Here is a 22,839-nt window from a genome sequence, read left to right on the forward strand (position 1 = left end):
TGCCTGATTTTTTTTTTTTTAATGTATAACTTTTTTTTTTTTTTTTATCATAATAGAAATCATACATTTCATCATGTCCCTCAGTTTGTAAATACAAGATGCATTTACAGTAATGCAGTATACAATGAAAATCTGTGTGGCAAGGCATTACATTGAAATAATACTTAAAATAAATACATTAACATTATAAATGTTAACATGAGACTATTTTGTTAACTAGCACCTACACGCCTCTTCACAGACAGTTAGCCTGTTTCAATCCTGTCATGACCACATACAGTAAAGACTGTTAACCTAATAACTTATGCAAGCATAAAGTTTTGAAGCCCGTTTCTGCCTCTGCCTAAAAATCATGCATAGAAAATTGTGACACCATTTCTCAATTTCTCACAGTGACTTATTTTTTTTATTATTTTATATTTATAGCTTTTTTTTTTATACTTATTGGCATGTTGCTTTTTCTGTTGAATACTTTTTTTGTAAATAGAAGGGCACGCCATTTACCGCAAATTTGTACTAACTTGGTTGTCTGTTCTCACCAGCCTGTAATCCAAGCCTGTGTAAAGCCAAGGGCCGTGGTCTGCAGCCCAAAGGCTTGAGGATCAAGGAGACTGCAGAGTTTAAGGTTTACACCAAGGGAGCTGGTACTGGAGACCTGAAAGTCACCATCAAGGGGCCCAGTGAGTGGATGCCATACTTGTATTCACATTCACAGTACCAAAGCCCTCTGTCTCCATTATGCCATCTTAAGGTTCCTAATATTGTTTTGGGAGTCTCCTACAATAGGTTTACATGCATGTAAGGTCAAATAACCCTTTAGTTTTCTCAAAATATGCATTTCATATCACCTTGTTCATATAATTTCGATTCGTTCGAAGAAGTTCAAAGATGCAGACTCTCTAAACTCCTCCTTGCAATGAGTGTACTCCTCTCTGATTGGTCAGATGTCCCAGTCTGTTATGCTTGGTCTATCGTGTACAGCACGTATCAGAAATGATACACTTATTGCCATAGTTGCCTATTTTGAATGCTCAATAAAATATATAGCCTAAACATCCTATAATTTATCGTACTTACTGGTTGTGATTCAGTGGAGCCAGCTGGTCCAGATAAACCAGGTACTGAGCCATCTTTCAAGAGCAAGCATTGTGTGAACTCCTTTAGATTAGAAAAGCAGTCGTCAGTAAAATTACTTGTTTGTGGGCGGGGTCAAGTTGTTCATGGACGGCCAATGTAGAATATGGGTGGGAATTATCCAAATGTGTTACCCTTTGACATGTAGCCATCACAGATGTGGGATTCTAAATACTAACGACTCATGTAGGCTCTTCTGAGTCCATTCTTTCTTTTGGGAGGCAATAACTTTATATATCATGCACTTTTGGCTTTACAACTTGCAGATCATTTGAAAGACAATATTCAAAACGGCATAATAGGGTAGTTTTACTTATGCTACAGTACAGATGTTTTATGAACTAGTTGACCAAAAGCTTAATGTATTATGCAGAGGGTCTTGAGGAGCCCTGTAAGAAGAAGGATCTGGGAGATGGTGTGTACAGCTTTGAGTATTACCCCACCACACCTGGGAATTACATCATTACGATCACATGGGGTGGACAACACATTCCACGCAGGTAAAGAAGTTAAACGCACAGTTAATAATTGAATCCGCTTCTGATAATAATGTAGTGATTCGACTTGTTAAATTTCCATTGCTTATTCCTGTTTCCAGTCCGTTTGAGGTAAAGATTGGATCTGAAGCAGGACCGCAGCAGGTCAGGGCATGGGGTCCAGGGCTAGAGAGTGGTGTGGTAGGCAAGTCGGCTGACTTTGTGGTGGAAGCTGTCGGGGATGACGTGGGGACTTTGGGTATGTTTCACTAGCTCTGACTTTTCATTGGTTTGTTTAAACAACATACAAGTGTATTTAAGTCCAAAATGAATTTGTGAATTCTCCATTCAGGTTTCTCAGTGGAGGGCCCATCCCCGGCTAAGATTGAATGTGACGATAAGGGCGATGGCTCCTGTGATGTGAGGTACTGGCCCACAGAACCAGGCGAATATGCAGTTCATGTGCTCTGTAAGAACGAGGACATCCAGCTCAGCCCTTTCATGGCTGAAATCGTGCCTGCTCCAGGAAAAGACTTTTACCCTGACAAGGTAATTGATCTGGTGATTTGAAAAATTATTCCTTACATGAGCTTTTTGTTGTCCATGTTGTAAAGGAGTCTGTTGGTAATTCTTATGATGGGTTTAATTTTTTAATTCAGGTAAAGGCTTATGGTCCAGGTCTGCAGAGCTCTGGCCTTTCAGTCGGCAAACCAGCCGAGTTCACTGTGGATGCCAAACTAGGTGGCAAAGCTCCTCTAAAGATTCAAGCTCAGGTGTGAATCCTGCTTTATGGCTCCTGACTGGTCTTTTTTTGCTCTAAATCAAAGCACTAACAAGCTTTTTCACTTTCAGGACCGTGATGGAAACCCAGTGGATGTGCAGGTGAAGGACAACGGTAACGGGACATACAGCTGCAGCTACACCCCTCGCAAACCACTCAAACACACCGTGATGATGTCCTGGGGTGGAGTCAATATCCCAGAGAGCCCATTCAGGGTGGGTAGTCATTCAGATATGGTTAACATCCTTAAAATTACTAACAAGAAGTGTCTAAATGTGTTTTTACTACATTTTTGGTGTAGATGAACATTGGGGCAGGGTGCCATCCCAATAAGGTGAAAGTATCAGGACCTGGAGTGGCCAAGACTGGCCTGAAGGCATTTGAGCCAACATACTTCACTGTGGATTGTGCCGAGGCGGGACAGGGTAAGAGCTTTAACTCTAAAGAACTAGATGTAAACTAATATTTTCATGTCATAGGCAAATAAGCTTAATAGTGTTGTTTTTGTCCTCTGTCTTTCTAGGTGACATCAGCATAGGCATCAAATGCGCTCCAGGTGTTGTGGGACCTGCTGAAGCTGACATCGATTTTGACATCATTAGAAATGACAATGACACATTCACTGTCAAATACACACCACCTGGAGCGGGCAGCTACACAATCATGGTGCTGTTTGCTGAACAGGTAAGAAAACTGATAAGTGAATGTGGTAAATGGTCTAGTGAGGTTTTTTTTTTATTTATTCAAACTTGTATTGTTTTCTAGACCATTCCCCTGACGCCCATCAGAATCAAGGTTGATCCCTCTCATGATGCCAGCAAGGTTAAGGCAGAGGGCCCTGGACTCAGTCGTACTGGTGAGATGCTGGCAATCTCATGTTAATCTTGAGTACCCATAGAGTGGAATTTCATCTTTCATATCTCCGAAGAGTCTTTAGTTTCATCAGATTTATTAAAGAGAGATACAGCTTTTCTTTCTGAAAACAGCCAAGCTCTTGGAGGTGTGCCGTGGGCAATGCTAATCAGTCATGAGCATGTTCATGTTGTTTACATTATATGCACTTATGTGCCAATTACCAACAAAACAAACAAATCTGATGCAGATTTACTTACCGCCTGAAGGTCCGACTCATGACCAGGATCTTGTACCACTGGGACCGCTCCATCCTTCAGTATCAAACAATGTGCAAATCCAGTGTCAAACTGGGCCTTGTTTATAAATTATTTGTCCCTGAAATTCTGGGAACAAACAAAGACATGAACACTACTCTGTTGCCATGCCGGAAAAACAAACTACATCCACTGTTCCCTTAATGCTGGGTTCTTTGGGAAGCTGAACAAGATTATCTTTCCCTCAAATCAAAAACCACATTCTTCCCGATCAAGTCCTATGCAGCGCTGCTGATGACTTCTGTAACCTGAATGAAGCATGTTGATGGGCTGCTCTTGCTTTCACACTGTCTGCTGTGTGCATGTGCTCTTTTGGGAGAAGGGCCCATACAAGGAATTCACAATTTCATGAAGGACCATACACCCCCCCCCCCCACCCCACCAAAAAAAAAAAACTTTCTGAAACTTATTTGAACATGGAAGGAATGTATTTGGCACAGAAATACTGTCATACATCCAACTCGTTTTTTAAACTTTGACCATGTTTAGCATGAGAATCCAAGTAACTGTATAAATAACTGTAAACACATGAAATATCATTAGACCCCCCTTTAATAATAAGCAAGTTATTTAGTATGACTCTCTGCATTGTTAAATGTTTTGTTTTTTCCCATTTAGTTTTGTTTTTAGCTTAAAGGAGAACCTCTAATGGAAAAAAATTGCTGTTATTTCTCTTCAAGATGTGGAGCTGAACAAACCCACTCACTTCACTGTGAACACCAAGGCCGCAGGCAAAGCTAGACTTGATGCTCAGTTCACTGGACCAACCAAAGGAGAGGCGGTCCATGACTTTGACATCATCGACAATCATGACGGCACCCACACTGTTAAATACACCCCTGTTCAACAGGTGAGCACACATTTGCTATTTCAGTCTCAATGTCTGGTAGTGCTTGGTTATGGAAGTTATATTGCAATTTTTATATATTGTTTGAATATTGTAACTAAATTTTATTTAGCCATTGAATACTGGTGCAAATTTACGTGGTCATTTTCTTATGTAGGGCAATATGGGTTTGAATGTCACATATGGAGGTGATCCCATTCCCAAGAGCCCATTTGCTGTAGCAGTTGCCCCATCCCTGGACCTCAGTAAAGTTAAAGTGGCTGGTCTTGGCAATAGTAAGTAATCCCATTCCTCGTCTAGCTTTTGATTAGTAATCCTGGGAGATTCAAATGAGAGTTTTGAGAATTTCTTTGATTGTAACATTGAAACACCTGTGAGGCTGTTTTGAAACGATATATATTGAGAAAAGCAAAAATAACCTTTTAATTGGATTTGAATCCCCTTTACCCATTTGAGAGTAAAGTAATCTGCTTTTTCTCTTCTAGCAATGACCGTTGGAAAGGATCAGGAGATCACGGTCAAGTCCAAAGGAGCAGGTGGTCAGGGCAAGGTTGGCGCCAAGGTCACAGGTCCATCTGGTAAATCTGTGCCTTGTAAAGTTGAACCAGGCCTGAGCCCAGAAAACAGTCAGGTCCGTTTTATCCCCAGAGATAAGGGACCCTATGAGGTTGAACTGACATATGATGGTGCCCCCATCCCCGGCAGTCCATTCCCCGTGGAAGCCATTGCACCTACTGACCCATCCAAGGTGAGGCTGTTTGGAATGGTGCTCAACCTAGTAATTAAATATTGCAGACGACAAGACGACACATTTCAAACTTTTGCAAGATGACAAAAAGATTCTATAAACTGTAATTTTGCTTAATGTTGCAGGACTTCTCAGTGAGTGATTTTGGTGGCTTGGTCCCATATTGGCTTAGACAGTAGAACAAATGTACTCTTTCATTCATATACCAATATCTCTTCTCATGTGTAGGTGCGGTGTTCTGGGCCAGGTCTGGAGCGAGCTAAGGTTGGCGAGACGGGACAGTTTGTGGTCGATTGCACTAATGCTGGTCCTGCTGAGTTGACTATCGAGATCATCTCAGACAATGGCACCGAGGCTGAGGTCCATATTCAGGACAATGGGGATGGAACATACACCATCACCTATATCCCACTGTACCCTGGAGCTTATACTCTCACCATCCGCTACGGTGATCAGGATGTGCCAAACTTCCCAGCACGACTCAATGTGGAGCCTGCTGTGGAAACCAGTGGAGTGAAAGTGTTCGGACCTGGGGTGGAAGGCAAAGGTAGTGTGGTGTTCTCAGGTTAATTTGGGAGGTGTTTCTCTTGTCTTTTCTCATTTAGTCACTTTGAATGTTTGCCTGTAGGTGTTTTCCGGGAGGCCACTACTGATTTCACTGTTGATGCTCGTGCTCTCACCAAAACGGGTGGCAATCATATCAAGACCTGTATCAATAACCCTTCAGGCAACCGCACTGAAGCTCTGATCAGAGACCTGGGGGACGGCACCTACCAAGTGGAGTACACACCTTATGAGGAGGGTGAGTTTCAGTCTGGGGTATTTCATTGTTCATTATTTTTTACCTATTTTTGCATTTAGATTATCTTAGTCGTCGAATGCATATCTAACAGTATATCTTTAAAAACACTCTTAAGTATAATCTTTGGCAAATTTCTAAATTAATAACCTTTTTTCAGGCTTCAAATTCATGTGATGCTTAAATTCACTTGTAGTTTTTAAAATAATAGATTTTTGTGTTTGGACATAGTATAGAATCGTATTGGATATTTGTTATTGGCTGTAATAAAACATTTTGGCGTCATGGTAGTGAGTTTTACGAGGCTATGCGCCACCTTTGAAAAATGTGAAATTGTGGTATTACTGTAATATTATAAATTGTTAATTTTATGTTAATAGGCACACACAATGTTGAGGTTACATACGATAACAGCCCAGTTCCCAAGAGCCCATTCCGTGTGCCTGTGACCGAGGGCTGTGACCCAGCACGTGTCCGTGTACATGGTCCAGGACTTCAGTCTGGCATCACCAACAAACACAACAAGTTTACAGTGGAGACCCGGTGGGTAGATTCAGCACTCAGCTTTTAGTTTTAATCTTGAGCTGCTGTTTTCTTGATCAAAAAGGTTGTCTACCTCACACCATGTCTGTCATTTGAGTAGTGGGGCCGGTACAGGTGGACTGGGGCTGGCTATGGAAGGACCTTCTGAGGCCAAAATGTCCTGCACTGATAACAAAGATGGCAGCTGTTGTGTTGAATACATCCCATATGAGCCAGGCACATACAACCTCAATGTCACCTATGGAGGCCAACCAATCACTGGTCAGCATAGGTTTTTTTGTATTCATTTTTGCATTTTATCTTATTTTTTCTTTTGTATATTTCTTATCAAATTTTTCTAGATTTTTTTTAAAAAAAATTTATTCACTATTTATTTTTAAATCCTTTTTTTCCCCTCCACAGGAAGCCCGTTTTCTGTACCTGTCCATGATACTGTTGACGCAACTAAAGTGAAATGCCAGGGTCAGGGGCTTGGAAACAACGTGCGTGCCAATATCCCACAGGTCTTTTCTGTGGATGCTAGCAAGGCTGGAGTGGCACCCTTGCAGGTCCGAGTGCAGGGACCCAAAGGTTGGAGTGTGATTCAAGAATCATCTTGTTCATTTGGCTTTTTTTTTTCTTTCCCCCTCCATTGAATTAGAGGACTGTATTGATTTACTGTTTGTCATGTAGGTGTCGTGGAGCCTGTTGAGGTGGTGGATAATGGTGACGGGACTCACACGGTCAGCTATGTACCCACCAGAGAAGGACCTTATTCTATTAATGTCCTGTATGCGGATGAGGAGATCCCACACAGGTAAGCTGCTGGCTCAGATCAATGACCACCACCCTGTTAATCAAAGTTAGTTTTAACAAAAAAATCTTTAGTGCTTTTAAAGTGATATCAAAAGTAGTGGTCGACCGATATATCGGCCGATATTTGGCATTTTTAAGTTTTTCTGCTTGGCTGATGTGTTCAAGGAGGGACTTTTATTTTGATGTCACTAAGAAAGGCAGCACCTGAGCGCACACAGCTCACATTCTCCCTCTTGTTTTCTGTCGTTGTTAACAGTTCTGTCAAATACGGATAGAAGTCTGTCTAATAATCAGATAGAACGGTTAAAAAAAAGGAATTAATGTATACAGAAAGTATTATAATGATTGCTTTTATATTATCAGTAATAGAAAGGCAAACATTATAATACTTTCTTGTTTGCCATCAGAATTAAGCTAATACGCATTTATATAATTTAAACAAATCTTTTAATGATTAATTAACCTTTAATTTCACAAATCTTGCAGACTTAGTCGAATCGAGCTTTGATAACTTGTGAGGTGTGTAGGTGACGGTCGGTCCGTGTGAATTGAATGCTTTAAACTTTAAACTTGTGATTTCAAATTATGCTGCGCTTTATGCATTTCCCCACTGTCATATTCATGACATTTTCTGTGTGCTGTATGTAAAATAAGGGTTTCCTTGGCTGTATTTGAAACATATGATTCCCAGTGCACACAAACTTCCTAGAATACTGAGTGCCCTGTTGGTTACAGTATTTACTTCCTTTTTAATTCTATATTATTAGATCTAAACTGTAAGTATGTATATTTTACATATTTATTTTTTAATCCGGTTTAAAATTTCTAATTTCTTAAATATTAATGAAAAAAAAACATCATCCTATCGGACACTGCTGTCCAAGATATCGGCATTGGCTATCAAAAAAACATATCAGTCAACCACTAGTAAAAAGTAACATTCCTTTGGTACTCTGTTTTAAAATTATTAAAGGGGTCATGAAATCTCTTTTTTTTTAATATACTGTTGTCTGAAGTCCACTTATGACGTTCACATGGTTTTTACATTCAAAAATCTCAAAATCAATAAGTAATAGACGGTTTTCTACCCTGATTTTGAGGCCGGCTTGAGAGACGCTCCGTTTTTATGGGTATGCCACATCGAAGACTTGGGAAGTAAACGCCCACTGCTATGATTGGATAACAGTTTTACATAGTAAACTAACGTTATGTGTGTCTTTTTGACAAGCCAGCATTAAGTAGTGTGTTTAGTAGCAGGTCAGTTTTTGCTGGAGTCTTGATTACTTTAATTGCCATTTAAAGTATTGTGAAATTTGAATGGTGGTATTATAGCATGCCTGGTGCATTTTTAAACTCCCCTGGTCCCTGTCCTTCCCTGCTGTTTATTTCCCCTCTCTCACACACTCTGCTCTGTCTTTATTCAGTCCTTATAAGGTGAAGGTTCTGCCCACTCATGATGCTAGTAAGGTCCGTGCCAGCGGCCCTGGTCTGAATACCACTGGTGTGCCTGCCAGTCTGCCCGTGGAGTTCACTATTGATGCCAAAGATGCAGGAGAGGGACTTCTGGCTGTCCAGATCACTGTGAGCTGATGCTTCTCTTCACCGCTCTATAGTTGCCAAGGTCTCATTCAACCTTTTATGCATTTTTCTGTTCTTAATGCTTGTTTTAGGACCCTGAAGGGAAGCCAAAGAAGGCTAACATTCGTGATAACCAGGATGGGACGTATCTTGTGTCCTATGTGCCTGACATGACTGGCCGCTACACCATTCTCATCAAATATGGTGGTGATGAGATCCCATACTCTCCATATCGTATCAGAGCCCTGCCAACGGGAGACGCCAGCAAATGCACAGTCACAGGTATGTAATGCTCCGGTGGTAACAGTCAAAATAAAGGACCGTTCCCATTTCAGGCCCCTTTCTATTCATTTCAAACTTAATTATTTAGCTCTAAATACAAAGAGTAATATAGTAGGGCAGCATGTTGTTGAAATTGATAATTAGGGATGTAATGATTCACTCAACTCAAAATTCCATTTACAATTGGAATACAATACTGAAGACATTATACAGTAAATAAAAAAAGTGTCGTTTTATTAGACTGTTGCTGCACGTTTCTTTTGTGAAATTGAAATGAAAAAAAACTTAACTTATATTTTACAACAAACCCCAAATCAAGTTACACAAATAAAATACATCTCTTAATATGAACAAACTAAGGCTTTGTCTGTGCTCTTTCCATCTAAAATTAGAGGCAACCACTGTGTATGTTAATTATGATCCAATCAAAGATGCAGCATACATGCAGCTTGAGTAATTTTTAATCGAAATAAGACCATTTCGAAATTTGAAGCAAGAACAGAATGGTCTGACTTCAGTTTTGTGAAACTGTACTAACAGCAGACGATCTTAATGAGATGCAGATTCACTCTCTGATAGCAGGTGGCGCTTATGAACCACAATGATAGTGTTGCCTGGGTTACCACTGTAAACAAAACAGAGCTGCTCTTATGAACGCTGCTTTAATATGCATTGTTCAGAAGAAAGATAAAAAAAGAAAAGATAGTCAGTTCCCCTGAATAATTGACGACGGGTGTGCATTATTTTTCTAACAATTTTTTCTAAAAGACAATTGCCCGGAGTCAACTATTCCGCATATACTACGGTTACCACACCTCAAGACATTGATGTTATTACTCCGCTAGTGAGAAATGTCATGTGTAGCCTTTGAGTTGCTACACTATATAGGCTAACTGATAAAATCGTCAGGGCAGCACTGACAACACCTTTTTGTGCAAACTGCGTGACCGTTATTAGTTAACTATGCGAAGTACTATGGAACTGTAATGTGATCAGGAGAGTTGCCTGGAACTATGTTTTCCGTGCATTTCCCTGAAAATAATTGCACACCTCAGAACATTTGTCAGCCAATCAGATTTGAGCATTCGACTGCCCTGTAGTATAAATTCATATAAATGCAGAATCCAAATGAATCGCGATTTGTTTGGCACCTCAGCCGATTTGTATAGTCACACAATTGTTTGAATCATTTCTATAGCACATTTAAAAACAACATGAGTTGTATATTGTTTTTTTCAACAGTAATATTGTTGCAATATTTATGTAATATTTTTATTAAAAAAAAATATATGTATATTTTGTAGTAATATTGAATGTCAAAAAAAAATTGTGTGGAATGTCTGTAAAAACAACCACTTTTTTTTCCAAGTTTTTCTGAATCGTCAACCCTTCAAATTATGGTTCACGCATCAAAAAAGTTTCAGATTTTAAAAATATAACCATTCAAATCATCTGAAAATTCCTGTATTTCTTAACATGGTTTTCTTATCACAATAAAAGTATAGCAAAAAATTACAGTATCAGTTCTTCAAAATACTAGATTTTTTTCTGCAAAATAAGCCATACTGCATGATGTCCATATTATAAAAAAGGAGGGGGTCAGTGTGCCTCTTTATTTACCCATTTCAGGTGTTTTAAGATGTTCTGCCAGTGTGCACACTGAGTGGAGTGATCAAAATAAATTCTGTGGTCTGGGAGCCACTGGAAAATGAATGTTTTGATGACTCTCCACTCTGTTCTTTAAACCACTTTCACATTTAATCTAAACCTCAGTGTTCAGGCTGGTTGTCACAAGGGAACAGATTTTTATCTTTTGTGTAAAGTTTGTTCTGTGTTGCTCCCATCTTCATCCCCCACCCAGAAACACACACTGTTGTGCAGCGCTGCTCACATTCCCATCACTTCATTCCTCACTTCTGTTTGATCTCTTGCACACATTTTGTTGTATTTTGCCCTGATTGTTACTTTTTCACTTTTTCTCGCTCTGCTTCACGGTCTCTCAGTCTCAATTGGAGGTCACGGTTTGGGTAAGCGCTTTGAATAATGCTCTAGTCTTGTTATTTTGTACTGCATGCAGAATTGCACGGTGTCCGATTCTAAAGGCCTTACAATTTGCCATCCTATCCACTACTATTGCTAAGACATAATTCATACTGTAGATAAGCTTGTGTTTCTGCCATTTCAAAAGGACTGCAGTACAACAGCAAAGTAGTTGATGACTGCAGGTGACTAACGACTAACTTTACAGGTCTTTAATATGCCTGTATGGTGGAATGTACATGTACTGATATTATTTCATTATTTCTTTTTTCTCAGCTTTCGTACATTTCTTTTTGTATTAGTGATCACATTATTAAATGGACAACTCTGGAAATTGAGGTAGCAGACAAAAAGGATAGTGGATCTATCATTTTGAAGTCGCTGAAGAGGAACAGTTGCCTAGATCAGTGTTTTCTCAACCTTTTTGACTCTGAGTCCCCCAACCCGCAAAGGCGAATATATTTTTGGTATTCTTAATGATAAGATTACAACAGCTATTTAGTGTCAAGATTTATATCAAAACAATTATTTTTTTTGAGCGAATCAGAAATTAATGTTCAATAAGAGCATATCAATAATATTTGATTTTAAACATGATTCTTTATTTATTAATCAAAGTCTTCCTGTGATCTCCTTGGAAATTTGCTGAGGTCCTCATCTCTCTGGTTGAGAATCATTGGTCTAGATGAGAAGCAGACATTTTTTAAATGATTGATCCTAAATCTCTAAAGCTGTTGCCTTGACGCTCCAGACATTTAGCATCTAGTGCATGGTGGAATGTAACTTTGGAGAGATGGGTACTAAACTACCTAATAACAAAACATCTGCCTGCACGTTACCTGTTACTAAACCTTTCTCTGTATTCTGTAGGCGCTGGAGTTGGTCCAACTATTCAGATCGGAGAGCAGACGGTCATCACTGTGGATGCGAAGGCGGCTGGGAAGGGCAAGGTGACATGCACAGTGTGCACTCCGGATGGAGGCGAGGTGGATGTGGACGTTGTTGAAAACGAGGATGGAACGTTTGACATCTTCTACACAGCACCCCAGCCTGGCAAATACATCATCTGTGTACGCTTCGGTGGAGAGCTCATCCCCAACAGCCCCTTCCAAGTCACGGTACATATATGCCACACATATCCTGTGTTCATATGGAGCACTGTTTATTCATTTCAAATGTTGAACTCTCACAGACAAGCCTTTCCAGTGGGATAGTGTGTTAAATATACCCTGTGAGCCTTTAGTGCAAAACTGTCATTATAATGTGAATGCATCCACATTCAATTTAAAGGATTAGTTCACCCAAAATTGAAATAGTCATCCTCATGTTGTTCCAAAGCCATATGATTTTCTTTCCTCTAGGGTAGCAGTTCTTGATCTTTAGACTCAAAGGCCACTCATTGTCCAATAACAAAAATTCAAAGCCCCCCCCATATTTTCTCTCGTATTTCCGACAAATTTATTTTGTGATTTCTATAAGATTCAAGATGTGTCTGTGTGTTTCTTAAAAAAAATAGATTAAGTTTGAAAGAAAAGGTTTTTTCAAGCCAACAAAGTAAACTTCTAGCCTAGATGTTTTTCATGTTATGCAACGTTTATAGCATGTTGCTAGCATGTTTTAATACTTCTACCATGTTTTAGCATAATAAGAGATTTTACATTTACGTTTGAATGTTTACATTTGAATTTTGTCAGTTGGAGTTTGAACAATCTGTCAGTGTAGATCTATGAGATTTGAGAGATTCTTGATCGCCGATTTAAGGAAAACTGTAAGTCTGTCAGCATACAATATGAAGTCAGGGTCCTCAACACTGTTGCATTCGCACACAGTTTAAATATTTACAGGAGTGAGGACTATTCTGTAACCTATCTTACTACCATGCTGTTTTTTGTGTGTTTGTTTAGCATTATATACATCTTAAATATTTTACATTTACAGTTGAATCACTGTGCAGAGGTAGATATCAGACATCATTTAGTGACATTTCAGCCAATTCCTAACACAAAAACAGGTTCTGTAAAAACATAAGGGTGAGCAGCTTTGAACCAGAGGTGGTTGTTATTGAAGGGATTTCATCTTTGATTCTGTTGCCCTGTCTCAGGCTTTGGAAGGTGACTCTCCTGACCAACTAATGCAGCAGACCCAGAACCTGCAGTACGCCTACGCGCCCAACATGGGCCAGCCATGGGTACTGACACACCCCTCCTTCCTCCCCGTCTCCATTTCCTGCTCTGCTACTGACAAGTCCCCAATCGGTCCTATGTCCTTCCCTTTTTCACCCTCCTGTTTTTCTCTTCCTCCAGGTGTAGGGGTTATTTCACCTCATTTCCAATGATTCTGCCTTCATGTGGACTCTTGAATACATTTTCTTTGAAACATAAAATGACAGCCATTTTGGAAAGCATAAATGTGTTGAATCTACATTTGAACAAAATGGCTGGTTGTTGTCGAGCTTATGCCTGTGTTTGACACTGTCATTGTCTTTTGTGTGGGCATTAGATGTTGTTTTTGTGCGTGGTACATCATCGTTGGTCACGTCATCACTTGTCTGCTTGGCTTTTTCTCCACCCCTTCTCCAGATTGGTCAATCACTGACTGATCCTGCGGTGTCTCATTAGTGTCATTCTCTCTCACAGTGTTGGTGGCTGCGTCAACATCCTCGTCATCCTCATCTCCATTATCATTGTTTTGTTTTTGTTATTAAGGGAACTGTCGTCATGTCTGCTGTTTGTGCACTTCATCTCCATTTTTGTTATATATACAAAATGTTTGTTTTCTTGACATCAGAATCAATATAGGCTACCGATAAAAGGTTTGGGGTTTTTTTTTGTATCATGGTTCCATAAAACATTAAGCAACTAAAACATCTTAACATTTAATAATAATATAAAATATTTAATAACAATATAAAATGTTTCTTGATCACCAAATCAGCATATCAGAATGATTTCTGAAGGACCATGTGACACAGAAGACAGAAAAACATAAAAAAAATTATCAGCCCCAAACTTTTTAACAGTAGTATATGTGGACATCAGCCATACTTTTAAATTATCAGGATGATAGTTGAATATTATTCTTTGTCTGCCATTGATCATTTATTTTGAGTAGACTCATGACCTAGTAAATGAAATGTAAAGTGCAATTAAAGGTAATAATGAACAAACTAAGCAATTAGTAAATTCGGATAACTTGATGTTAACCTCAGAAACAAACCCGTTAGTTCTAGATCTTCAGGTTCTGATGTCTGTCTGAGTTCAGTGTCCCTCTCCTGGTTGGGTTTGATCGGTCTGATTCCCCTCTCCTTCCTCACAGGCTACAGACAGACAGTTGGGCATGAACGGACTGGACGTAGCTGGACTGAGACCCTTCGACTTGGTCATTCCTTTCACCATCCAGAAGGGAGAAATTACAGGTATTCTACTCTACAAATCAATCAAATAGAAATGGCCTGATTTCTACAAGAAGATTCTTATGTGTACCCGATGCCTTAAAGGTGATGTAAGAATGCCTTCTGGAAAAGTGGCCAAGCCTGATATTACAGATAACAAGGACGGCACAGTCACAGTGAAATACGCCCCAACTGAGGCTGGCCTGCATGAGATGGACATAAAATATGACGGAATACACATCCCAGGTAAAAGAGCCGTTCTAGCCATACTAACAAGTTAACAATAATTAAATGCTTTAAAAGTTGTTTTTGGTTTAATCAACATATTTTGTCTGAATTATTTTTTTTTTTAAATGGTTCAATTCTGAATTCCTCCTCTTGTCTCTTAGGAAGTCCACTGCAGTTCTATGTGGATTATGTCAACAGTGGTCATGTGACTGCCTATGGTCCTGGTCTAATTCATGGCATGGTTAATAAGCCTGCAGTCTTCACTGTTAACACCAAGGATGCTGGAGAGGGTACATATTGACTAATTCAGCTTTTTAATTTGTTGTTTTTGATTTTATTGATCCTATTTATGTATTTTCTTATTTAATTTATTTATTAGTTAAGCCATTAATTAAGAGTAGTAAGTAATGCCGCTGGCTTATAACAGATGACCTTAAATCAATTTGAATGGCCCAAAATGAAAAGCTGATTACAATATTTGTTGTGTGTTCATTAGGTGGTCTGTCTCTGGCCATCGAGGGTCCGTCAAAGGCAGACATCAGCTGCACTGATAATCAGGACGGTACCTGTACAGTCTCTTACCTCCCTGTTCTTCCTGGTGACTACAACATCATTGTCAAGTACAATGACAAGCACATTCCCGGAAGCCCTTTCATGGCCAAGATCACAGGTGCTTTAAGAGCTGCTTTGATATTTAGATGAGGGGGGAAAAAGTCAGTTTATGTGCATTGTTTGAAGTGATGTCATCAACTCCGTGTTTGTCCACAGGCGATGACTCGATGCGCATGTCTCATCTGAAGGTGGGCTCAGCTGCTGACATCCCTCTAGACATCGGTGAGCTGGACCTCAGCCAGCTGAGCGCGTCTCTTACCACCCCCTCTGGCCGGGAGGAGCAGTGTCTGCTCAAGATACTCAGGAATGGGCATGTGGGTAAGTGTTACAATGGAAGTGAAAGTAAGTGGAATAAAATGTGTGAAGTCTGCAGTTGTTCTAATCTGATCTATTTCTGGTGTCTTCTGTCAAGGTATCTCCTTTGTGCCCAAGGAAATTGGAGAGCATCTTGTTAACATTAAGAAAAATGGACGTCATATTCCTAATAGCCCAATCTCCGTCATGATCAAACAATCAGAGATTGGTGATGCCAGCCGCGTGCGTGTCACTGGTCAAGGCCTGAGTGAAGCCCGTACCTTTGAGCCTGCAGAATTTGTCATTGACACCAGAGATGCAGGTAATTAACATGTTCAAAAGCCAAAAAATTTTTTGGATTCATCGTAATATTATTATATATTGTTTGTATTTATTTAATGTATTTATTTGTAGTTTGTTTTTTTTATTCAATTGTTTGTATTTATTTTAAGGATATGGAGGACTCAGTTTGTCTATTGAGGGACCCAGTAAAGTAGATATCAACACTGAAGACCAGGAAGATGGCACCTGCAAAGTCACATATTGCCCCACAGAACCAGGAAATTACATAATTAACATCAGATTTGCAGACCAGCATGTTCCAGGTATTTATTAGCAGTGCTGTACTTTCATAACAGCAGTTTAAGTTGGTCAGTTATTGATCTATGATTAAATTGACCGTTAAACTTCACCCGTTATGCTCTTCCAATAGGAAGTGCTTTTACTGTCAAAGTGACAGGAGAGGGTCGGATGAAAGAGAGCATCACCCGCAAAAGAAGAGCTGCATCTGTGGCCAATGTTGGCAGCCAGTGCGACCTCAGCCTGAAGATCCCCGGTAAGACTTGTGGGAAAAATATTAACCTAATCATTATTAACAATCCCCTTCTTTTAATGCACCACCTTCTGTTGATCCACAGAGATTAGCATCGCAGACATGACCGCTCAGGTGACCAGCCCATCTGGCAAAGTACACAAGGCAGAGATCATGGAGGGAGAAAACAACACGTACTGCATTCGCTTCGTGCCCACGGAGATGGGTGTGCACACGGTCAGTGTGAAGTATCAGGGTCAACATGTCCCTGGATCCCCCTTCCAGTTCACTGTGGGTCCTCTTGGAGAGGGAGGCGCCCATAAGGTCCGTGCTGGAGGCCCAGGATTAGAAAGAGCAGAAGCAGGTGTACCAGGTATGAGATGGCATGAACAACTTGAAACTTGGATTTCTACTTGAAGGTGAAAGATCACAACACAGATTTAGCATTTGGTTCATGGAATACGATTGAAAATAATGGATTTCACCCACAGAAATTCCCAGAACAATGATAAATGTGATCTCCCCTCAATGCTTCATGCTTTCTCTATGTGCAGCTGAGTTCAGCATTTGGACCCGTGAAGCAGGAGCTGGTGGTCTGTCCATTGCGGTCGAGGGACCCAGCAAGGCAGAGATTGCTTTTGAAGACCGCAAGGATGGATCCAGCGGTGTCTCCTACATTGTCCAGGAGCCTGGTGAGGCTTTTCTTCCGGACTCTTCCTATATATATAACACATTTACACTTCAGGAAGTTTGTTCATTGTTATGGAAAGTTATAAGTATTTAAGCTGACTGGCCTCAATCCGTTTCAGGTGATTATGAAGTATCTATCAGATTCAATGATGAGCACATCCCTGACAGTCCATTTGTGGTGCCTGTGGCCTCGCCATCCGATGACGCTCGCCGTCTCACTGTTGCCAGTCTTCAGGTGAGGCTTCGAGAAAGACAGACATTTGTCCACCCAAAAAAAGCCTCCAAGTCAACCCTTGGCACAGCAGCCACAGTAACAGTGAAAACATTACTTCACATTAAGCAAATCAAACTTAGCTTCATGTCATGGTACTGCCACAGGTACAGGAAAGGAGAGGTAAAAGTCATACACCACCACATACTCTCACATACATACATGCATGCATTCGGTAGCTGCATAATGGGTACATCATTTCCTTTTTTCATTACTGATAAAAAAAGTTAAATGTTGCAAACACCAATCACACCAAAAAGTCCACTGTTATCCGTTGCTGCTGTGTTAATGGGCTGTGCTGGGGTTTCTGGGATACTGAAGGACTGTTTGTATTTCTCGTGCCTTGTCCTAAAGGCTCCCAACAGCCCTACCATCAACATGGATGGAAATAATAGGCTAAAGGGTTAAAGAGGGCAAAAGAGGCTCATTTGTCTTTCTGTTCTTTGACTTTAAACTATTTCCTTTTGTGAATTGCTGAGGGTGGAGGGCTTTCATTTCTAGGTCTCTCAAAGCCTCTCTCTTTAACCCTGTTAGCCTGAAAAGGTAAGAGATGTAGAGAGTCATATTAGGCGAGGGACTGTCGCATGTTTGTGGTGTCAGATTATTACATCGTTTTTGATCCTTGGTTGAGTGTGGCAGTGTCGTGTTAATGCAGGAGTCCGGATTAAAGGTGAACCAGCCGGCCTCTTTTGCTGTGAGCCTAAATGGGGCGAAGGGAGTCATCGATGCCAAAGTTCACAGCCCATCTGGAGCACTTGAGGAATGTTGTGTTACAGAGATCGATGAAGGTAACGATAGCTTGATTTGATTGTGTTTTGCTCTGTATGCCACACTTCAGCATTTACATATTTTTGGAAATGAAGCATCCAGGATAAAGATGAAGAGCTTTAAAAAATTACTTAAATGATATTACTTTGATTACCTCAAGGCTACCATATGTAATGTTGGTGCCCAAATTATCAAAAGTAGTTGTAATTTATCTTCAACTGCTGTCCTCTTGCCGTCTTTCCTCACAGATAAGTATGCTGTGAGGTTCATCCCCAGGGAGAATGGCCTGTACCTGATAGATGTGAAATTCAATGGTTCTCACATCCCTGGAAGCCCCTTCAAGATCCGAGTTGGTGAAACTGGCCAGGCTGGAGACCCAGGAATGGTGTCTGCTTATGGAGCTGGTCTAGAAGGAGGCACCACTGGTACAAAGAGCTTTAGCTATCATGTATAGTGTGATCTTTTATAGTTGTCAGTGTGTGCAACTGACTATACACCTCTACCTTCTCAGGATCTCCGTGTGAGTTCATTGTGAACACCAGCTCAGCTGGCCCAGGTGCTTTGGCAGTGACCATAGATGGACCTTCCAAGGTGAAGATGGACTGTCAGGAATGCCCAGAGGGCTACAAGGTCACCTACACACCTATGGCACCTGGAAACTACCTAATTTCTATCAAATATGGTGGACCATACCATATTGTTGGCAGCCCATTCAAAGCTAAAATTACAGGTAAGAAAAAATGCTTAAGATTTAGTTTTATAATAATAACTTGTAACAATTACAAACCATGTTTTATCTTACAATGTTTTAATTTTTAAGTGTTATTTTTTTGGGCCTCATTTGTCAACTTAAATGTTTTATCATGGTATTTAATTGGTGGTGGGCAGAAATGTTATTGTGCATAATTTCAAATGTGTCCTTTTGCAGGTACCCGATTGGTCAATAGCCACAGCATGCATGAGACTTCATCAGTACTGGTTGACCCTGTGACCCGCAGCGTGACGACCAGCCAGCAGGCAGCGCCAGGCCGGGGCAGCTCCGACGCCAGCCGTGTAGTTGCCAAGGGTCTGGGACTCAACAAGGGCTTCATAGGACAGAAGAACACTTTCAGTGTGGACTGTAGTAAAGCAGGTACGGACAAGAGATGGATGTCTTTGAACCTTAAACCAAACTATTAAACATTCCTATCCATATCAAATGTTCATGTTCAATGCACACGTTTGACTCTGTATTTCCATCTGTCCACTCAGGGAGGAACATGCTCTTGGTTGGAGTGGATGGGCCCAAAGTGCCCTGCGAAGAGATCTTGGTGAAACACTTGGGTAACCGTCTCTATAATGTGTCCTACCAGCTGAAGGAGAAAGGAGAGTACATCCTGGTGGTGAAATGGGGCGATGAGCACATTCCCGGGAGCCCGTATCACATCACTGTCTAATGGCTCTCCACCAAAACCTCCAACACCATCTTAGGCTCCTCCCAACATCAAATACATGAACACTGAAAACTTGCTTGTCCTCCTTCCTTTTTATGATCCTCTTATCCAGTATTTTCCTGCACCACTATTTAGCTTTCGAGTAAGAGGGGCATTTAAAAGAAGCACCTTGTCACTGTATGCCAGTCAGTTTTGGATCCTGTTACATTTGCTGCATTCTGCAATCTTTTAAATCCGAGGCTTTTGCTTTTGCTCCGTGTTTGGTCTGTAACTGATCCTGTCCTTTACACAGAGTAGCTGCTACTGTGTTTTGCCTGGTTTAGGAGACTGCTGTTCAAGTCATAATTGTACAGAGTAACCAATGCTAGTAGCACAAGAAATATAGATGTGATTCAGCCACTTCTTTAACAAACTTGTTTTCATTTAACTTACCATAAGGTGAAGTGGAGCTTAACCATAGACTGTCACATAGACTGAATTAACACTGGTGCCAAAGCTCTGCGGGTCTGACCTTCTGAGTGTTTGAATATTTTTCAATCTACAGAGCTGCATGTTACTTCCGTTTGACCATGAAGACATTCTTGAAAATGTCACTTCAGTGCCATTTAAGACTGGGATTGTGTGCCAAGTGATTTAGAAACCAAAGGGAAGTTGCATAGCAGAATAAAGATGATGACCATGTCATGTGGCTGAAGGTGTAACGAAAGGGAGATTTTTTGATGCATACTGCTTTAGTTGTTGTTGGTTATATAAAACACTTGTAAATCGTAACGATTGGCAAAAATGTCACTTTGCGCTCACTTTGTCAGCTCTTTAGCCCTTTGTGCTCCAATGTCAATGTATAATCAGTATTCCAGAATTTAACAAAAAAAAAAAGTCTAAAAAAAGTAAAGTTTTGATTTACAGTATTTTGATACACAATAAAGTGGTCTTAACTATTTTTCTGTCAGTCAATGTGTAGATGTTTTCATTTTCTCGTATTCCACCCCCAGTTTGAAGTAAAATGTATTAATTTTTGAGAACATCCAAGATTACCTTAAAGTCACCATGAAATCAAAATTGGCAATTGTTTTATGAAATATTGCAGTGTTTATTACAAATCATTAAGCCATGCACATTTATGTATTTATTCTTATTCCGGTTTTCTTTTAATTAAAAAAAAATTAACTAAATTAAATAATACCAAGTTCAAGAAGCTATTTCACCCAGATACAAGCCACAGTTGGCAAGAAAAGATTACAGATTCAGTTTGTCAACATAAAAATAAACCAATAATACTATGAAAAGACCCCTACCATTAGAAAACATGGCTTGATGAACACTGGCACAAAAAGTAAAACTACTACTGTATTTGCTTAGTTACTGCTTCATCAAATCAGTTCTGGCTGCTAAATAAAGCTTTTGAGTAACTAAATCAGGTTGACGCCTGAGGCTGGCATGCAGCGGAGTCCAGATACTGTAGTCTACACAAGCAGCTGTACTCTGTCCATATAAGGAAGAGCCCAGTGTCATGACTACGGTTTCCAGGGCCCTGGATCTGTTTTACTTCAGGCCCCTGTTGTGTTTACATTTACTTTGATTTATATAAATGTGGTGATGTGACTGATTTTTTTCCACACCAAAAGAGATTTACATCGTTATCACTGCTTAGGCAATTTAAGGAAAGAGCTGCCCTTCAGAGAGGAGTAACAGTCAATCCTGTTATCGCTGTCTGTCCACGGCAACGCGAAAACAAATACAAACAGTTGGGGTTTTTCCTTCTATTTTCAAAAAGTCCTGGACTAGTTGTAATGTCGCCCTTCAGCGGCAGACAAGTGCAGTGCTTGAAAAAAGATGGTTCTGTCATCGGGGTTTAGATTTATCCGGGGTTTGGGTTCGAGCCCCGGCACATTGACTCTGGGGCTCGACAGTAACAACTTACAAGTAAGTTATACAAAATGAAAAGTTTTTATATTTAAAATACAGTTAGTAATGCAACATCAGTCAACATTTTCACCATTACGACTGTTTAATAGTTCAATAAACCGTTCAATAAACAAAGGACAATAATATTAGGTCACTTACATTTTATGCGGAACCACAGGCTTTGTTTTGTTTTTTTCAGTGTAAATTATTTAATTTGATAACGAAGAGATAACAATAATCACACTATTATAATTAAGTATATAAATTAAATGTGAGAATTAGAAATGAAAGATAATGTATTAATGAGGTTAGGGGGGAAATGCCTTAAAGGTAAAAAAAATGCCCTTGGATTAAACATAAGAAAACACAGATTTATATGTTACAGTTGATGAAAAAATGATAAGAATATAGTTTAAGACTAAATTAAATTTTACTATATATATATACATATATATATATATATATATATGTATATATATTTTGGATTCATTGCACACCAACTGAAATATTTCAGGTCTTTTATTGTTTTAATACTGATGATTTTGGCATACAGCTCATGAAAACCCCAAATTCCTATCTCAAAAAATTAGCATATCCATGTAGCAGCACACTGGAAGTGAAGATTATTTAACATTTACACATTTTTAATCTAGTATTTTAAATATTTGTATTTTTTTTATCTCATGCATCACATCACAACACAGTCCATCTGTATAGTATGTTCATAGTACACCTACCTGTATATCATGCTTATAGTATTTAAAATCGGTAGATTATGTCCATAATACCTATCTGTATAGTTATTGTACATATTATAGACCTTGTATATTCTGTACTTACTGCTTATTGCACTTCTGGTTAGATGCTAACTTCATTTCGTTGCCTTGTACCTTACATGTGCAGTGACAATAAAGTTGAATCTAATCTAATCTAATCTAAAACAGCATACAAAGTAAATATTTGCCAAATAATATTTATATGTTGTAGGATTCATTCATTACAGTGACAGTTACAAAAGTTTGAGGTGGGTAAGATTTTTGAATGTTTTTATGTATCTTAAAAATAAATTATGCATTTAGCAGACGCTTTTATCCAAAGCGACTTACAGTGCATTCGAGCTAATATTTTATACCTATATATCTTATGATCACCGAGACAGTATTTATTTGATCAAATGTACTGTAAAAATAATATTGTGAAATTTTGTTACGGTTGTAATTTTTTAATATTATATTATCTAATAA

The 22,839-nt window shown here is 39.5% G+C and overlaps 1 protein-coding gene across 4 annotated transcripts in view; it reads left to right on the forward strand.

Annotated features, from left to right (window-relative positions):
• Positions 1-20,639, forward strand: part of LOC127945041 (filamin-A) — a 44,694-nt gene extending 24,055 nt beyond the window's left edge. Inside the window, exons 9-47 of one of the 4 annotated variants that reach the window (XM_052541552.1) lie at positions 543-680; positions 1,508-1,634; positions 1,733-1,869; positions 1,963-2,159; positions 2,270-2,383; positions 2,463-2,606; positions 2,693-2,816; positions 2,915-3,075; positions 3,157-3,247; positions 4,241-4,410; positions 4,565-4,682; positions 4,893-5,155; positions 5,384-5,702; positions 5,784-5,957; positions 6,335-6,497; positions 6,598-6,758; positions 6,900-7,067; positions 7,170-7,293; positions 8,717-8,873; positions 8,963-9,152; positions 11,156-11,179; positions 12,063-12,310; positions 13,294-13,380; positions 14,508-14,607; positions 14,689-14,829; positions 14,973-15,101; positions 15,308-15,481; positions 15,580-15,741; positions 15,836-16,039; positions 16,170-16,322; positions 16,430-16,552; positions 16,635-16,901; positions 17,083-17,220; positions 17,338-17,453; positions 18,145-18,277; positions 18,506-18,682; positions 18,769-18,987; positions 19,186-19,389; positions 19,509-20,639. In XM_052541552.1, the coding sequence (XP_052397512.1) occupies positions 543-680; positions 1,508-1,634; positions 1,733-1,869; positions 1,963-2,159; positions 2,270-2,383; positions 2,463-2,606; positions 2,693-2,816; positions 2,915-3,075; positions 3,157-3,247; positions 4,241-4,410; positions 4,565-4,682; positions 4,893-5,155; positions 5,384-5,702; positions 5,784-5,957; positions 6,335-6,497; positions 6,598-6,758; positions 6,900-7,067; positions 7,170-7,293; positions 8,717-8,873; positions 8,963-9,152; positions 11,156-11,179; positions 12,063-12,310; positions 13,294-13,380; positions 14,508-14,607; positions 14,689-14,829; positions 14,973-15,101; positions 15,308-15,481; positions 15,580-15,741; positions 15,836-16,039; positions 16,170-16,322; positions 16,430-16,552; positions 16,635-16,901; positions 17,083-17,220; positions 17,338-17,453; positions 18,145-18,277; positions 18,506-18,682; positions 18,769-18,987; positions 19,186-19,389; positions 19,509-19,693 (6,224 nt within the window). In that variant the 3' untranslated portion in view covers positions 19,694-20,639. The remainder of the gene's footprint in view (positions 1-542; positions 681-1,507; positions 1,635-1,732; positions 1,870-1,962; positions 2,160-2,269; positions 2,384-2,462; positions 2,607-2,692; positions 2,817-2,914; positions 3,076-3,156; positions 3,248-4,240; positions 4,411-4,564; positions 4,683-4,892; positions 5,156-5,383; positions 5,703-5,783; positions 5,958-6,334; positions 6,498-6,597; positions 6,759-6,899; positions 7,068-7,169; positions 7,294-8,716; positions 8,874-8,962; positions 9,153-11,155; positions 11,180-12,062; positions 12,311-13,293; positions 13,381-14,507; positions 14,608-14,688; positions 14,830-14,972; positions 15,102-15,307; positions 15,482-15,579; positions 15,742-15,835; positions 16,040-16,169; positions 16,323-16,429; positions 16,553-16,634; positions 16,902-17,082; positions 17,221-17,337; positions 17,454-18,144; positions 18,278-18,505; positions 18,683-18,768; positions 18,988-19,185; positions 19,390-19,508) is intronic. The other 3 variants (XM_052541555.1, XM_052541554.1, XM_052541556.1) reach the window with 3 other exon arrangements.
• Positions 20,640-22,839: the final 2,200 nt, after the last annotated feature.

The sequence above is a fragment of the Carassius gibelio genome, chromosome A23, assembly GCF_023724105.1.
Source record: "Carassius gibelio isolate Cgi1373 ecotype wild population from Czech Republic chromosome A23, carGib1.2-hapl.c, whole genome shotgun sequence".
NCBI classification, from domain to species: domain Eukaryota; kingdom Metazoa; phylum Chordata; class Actinopteri; order Cypriniformes; family Cyprinidae; genus Carassius; species Carassius gibelio.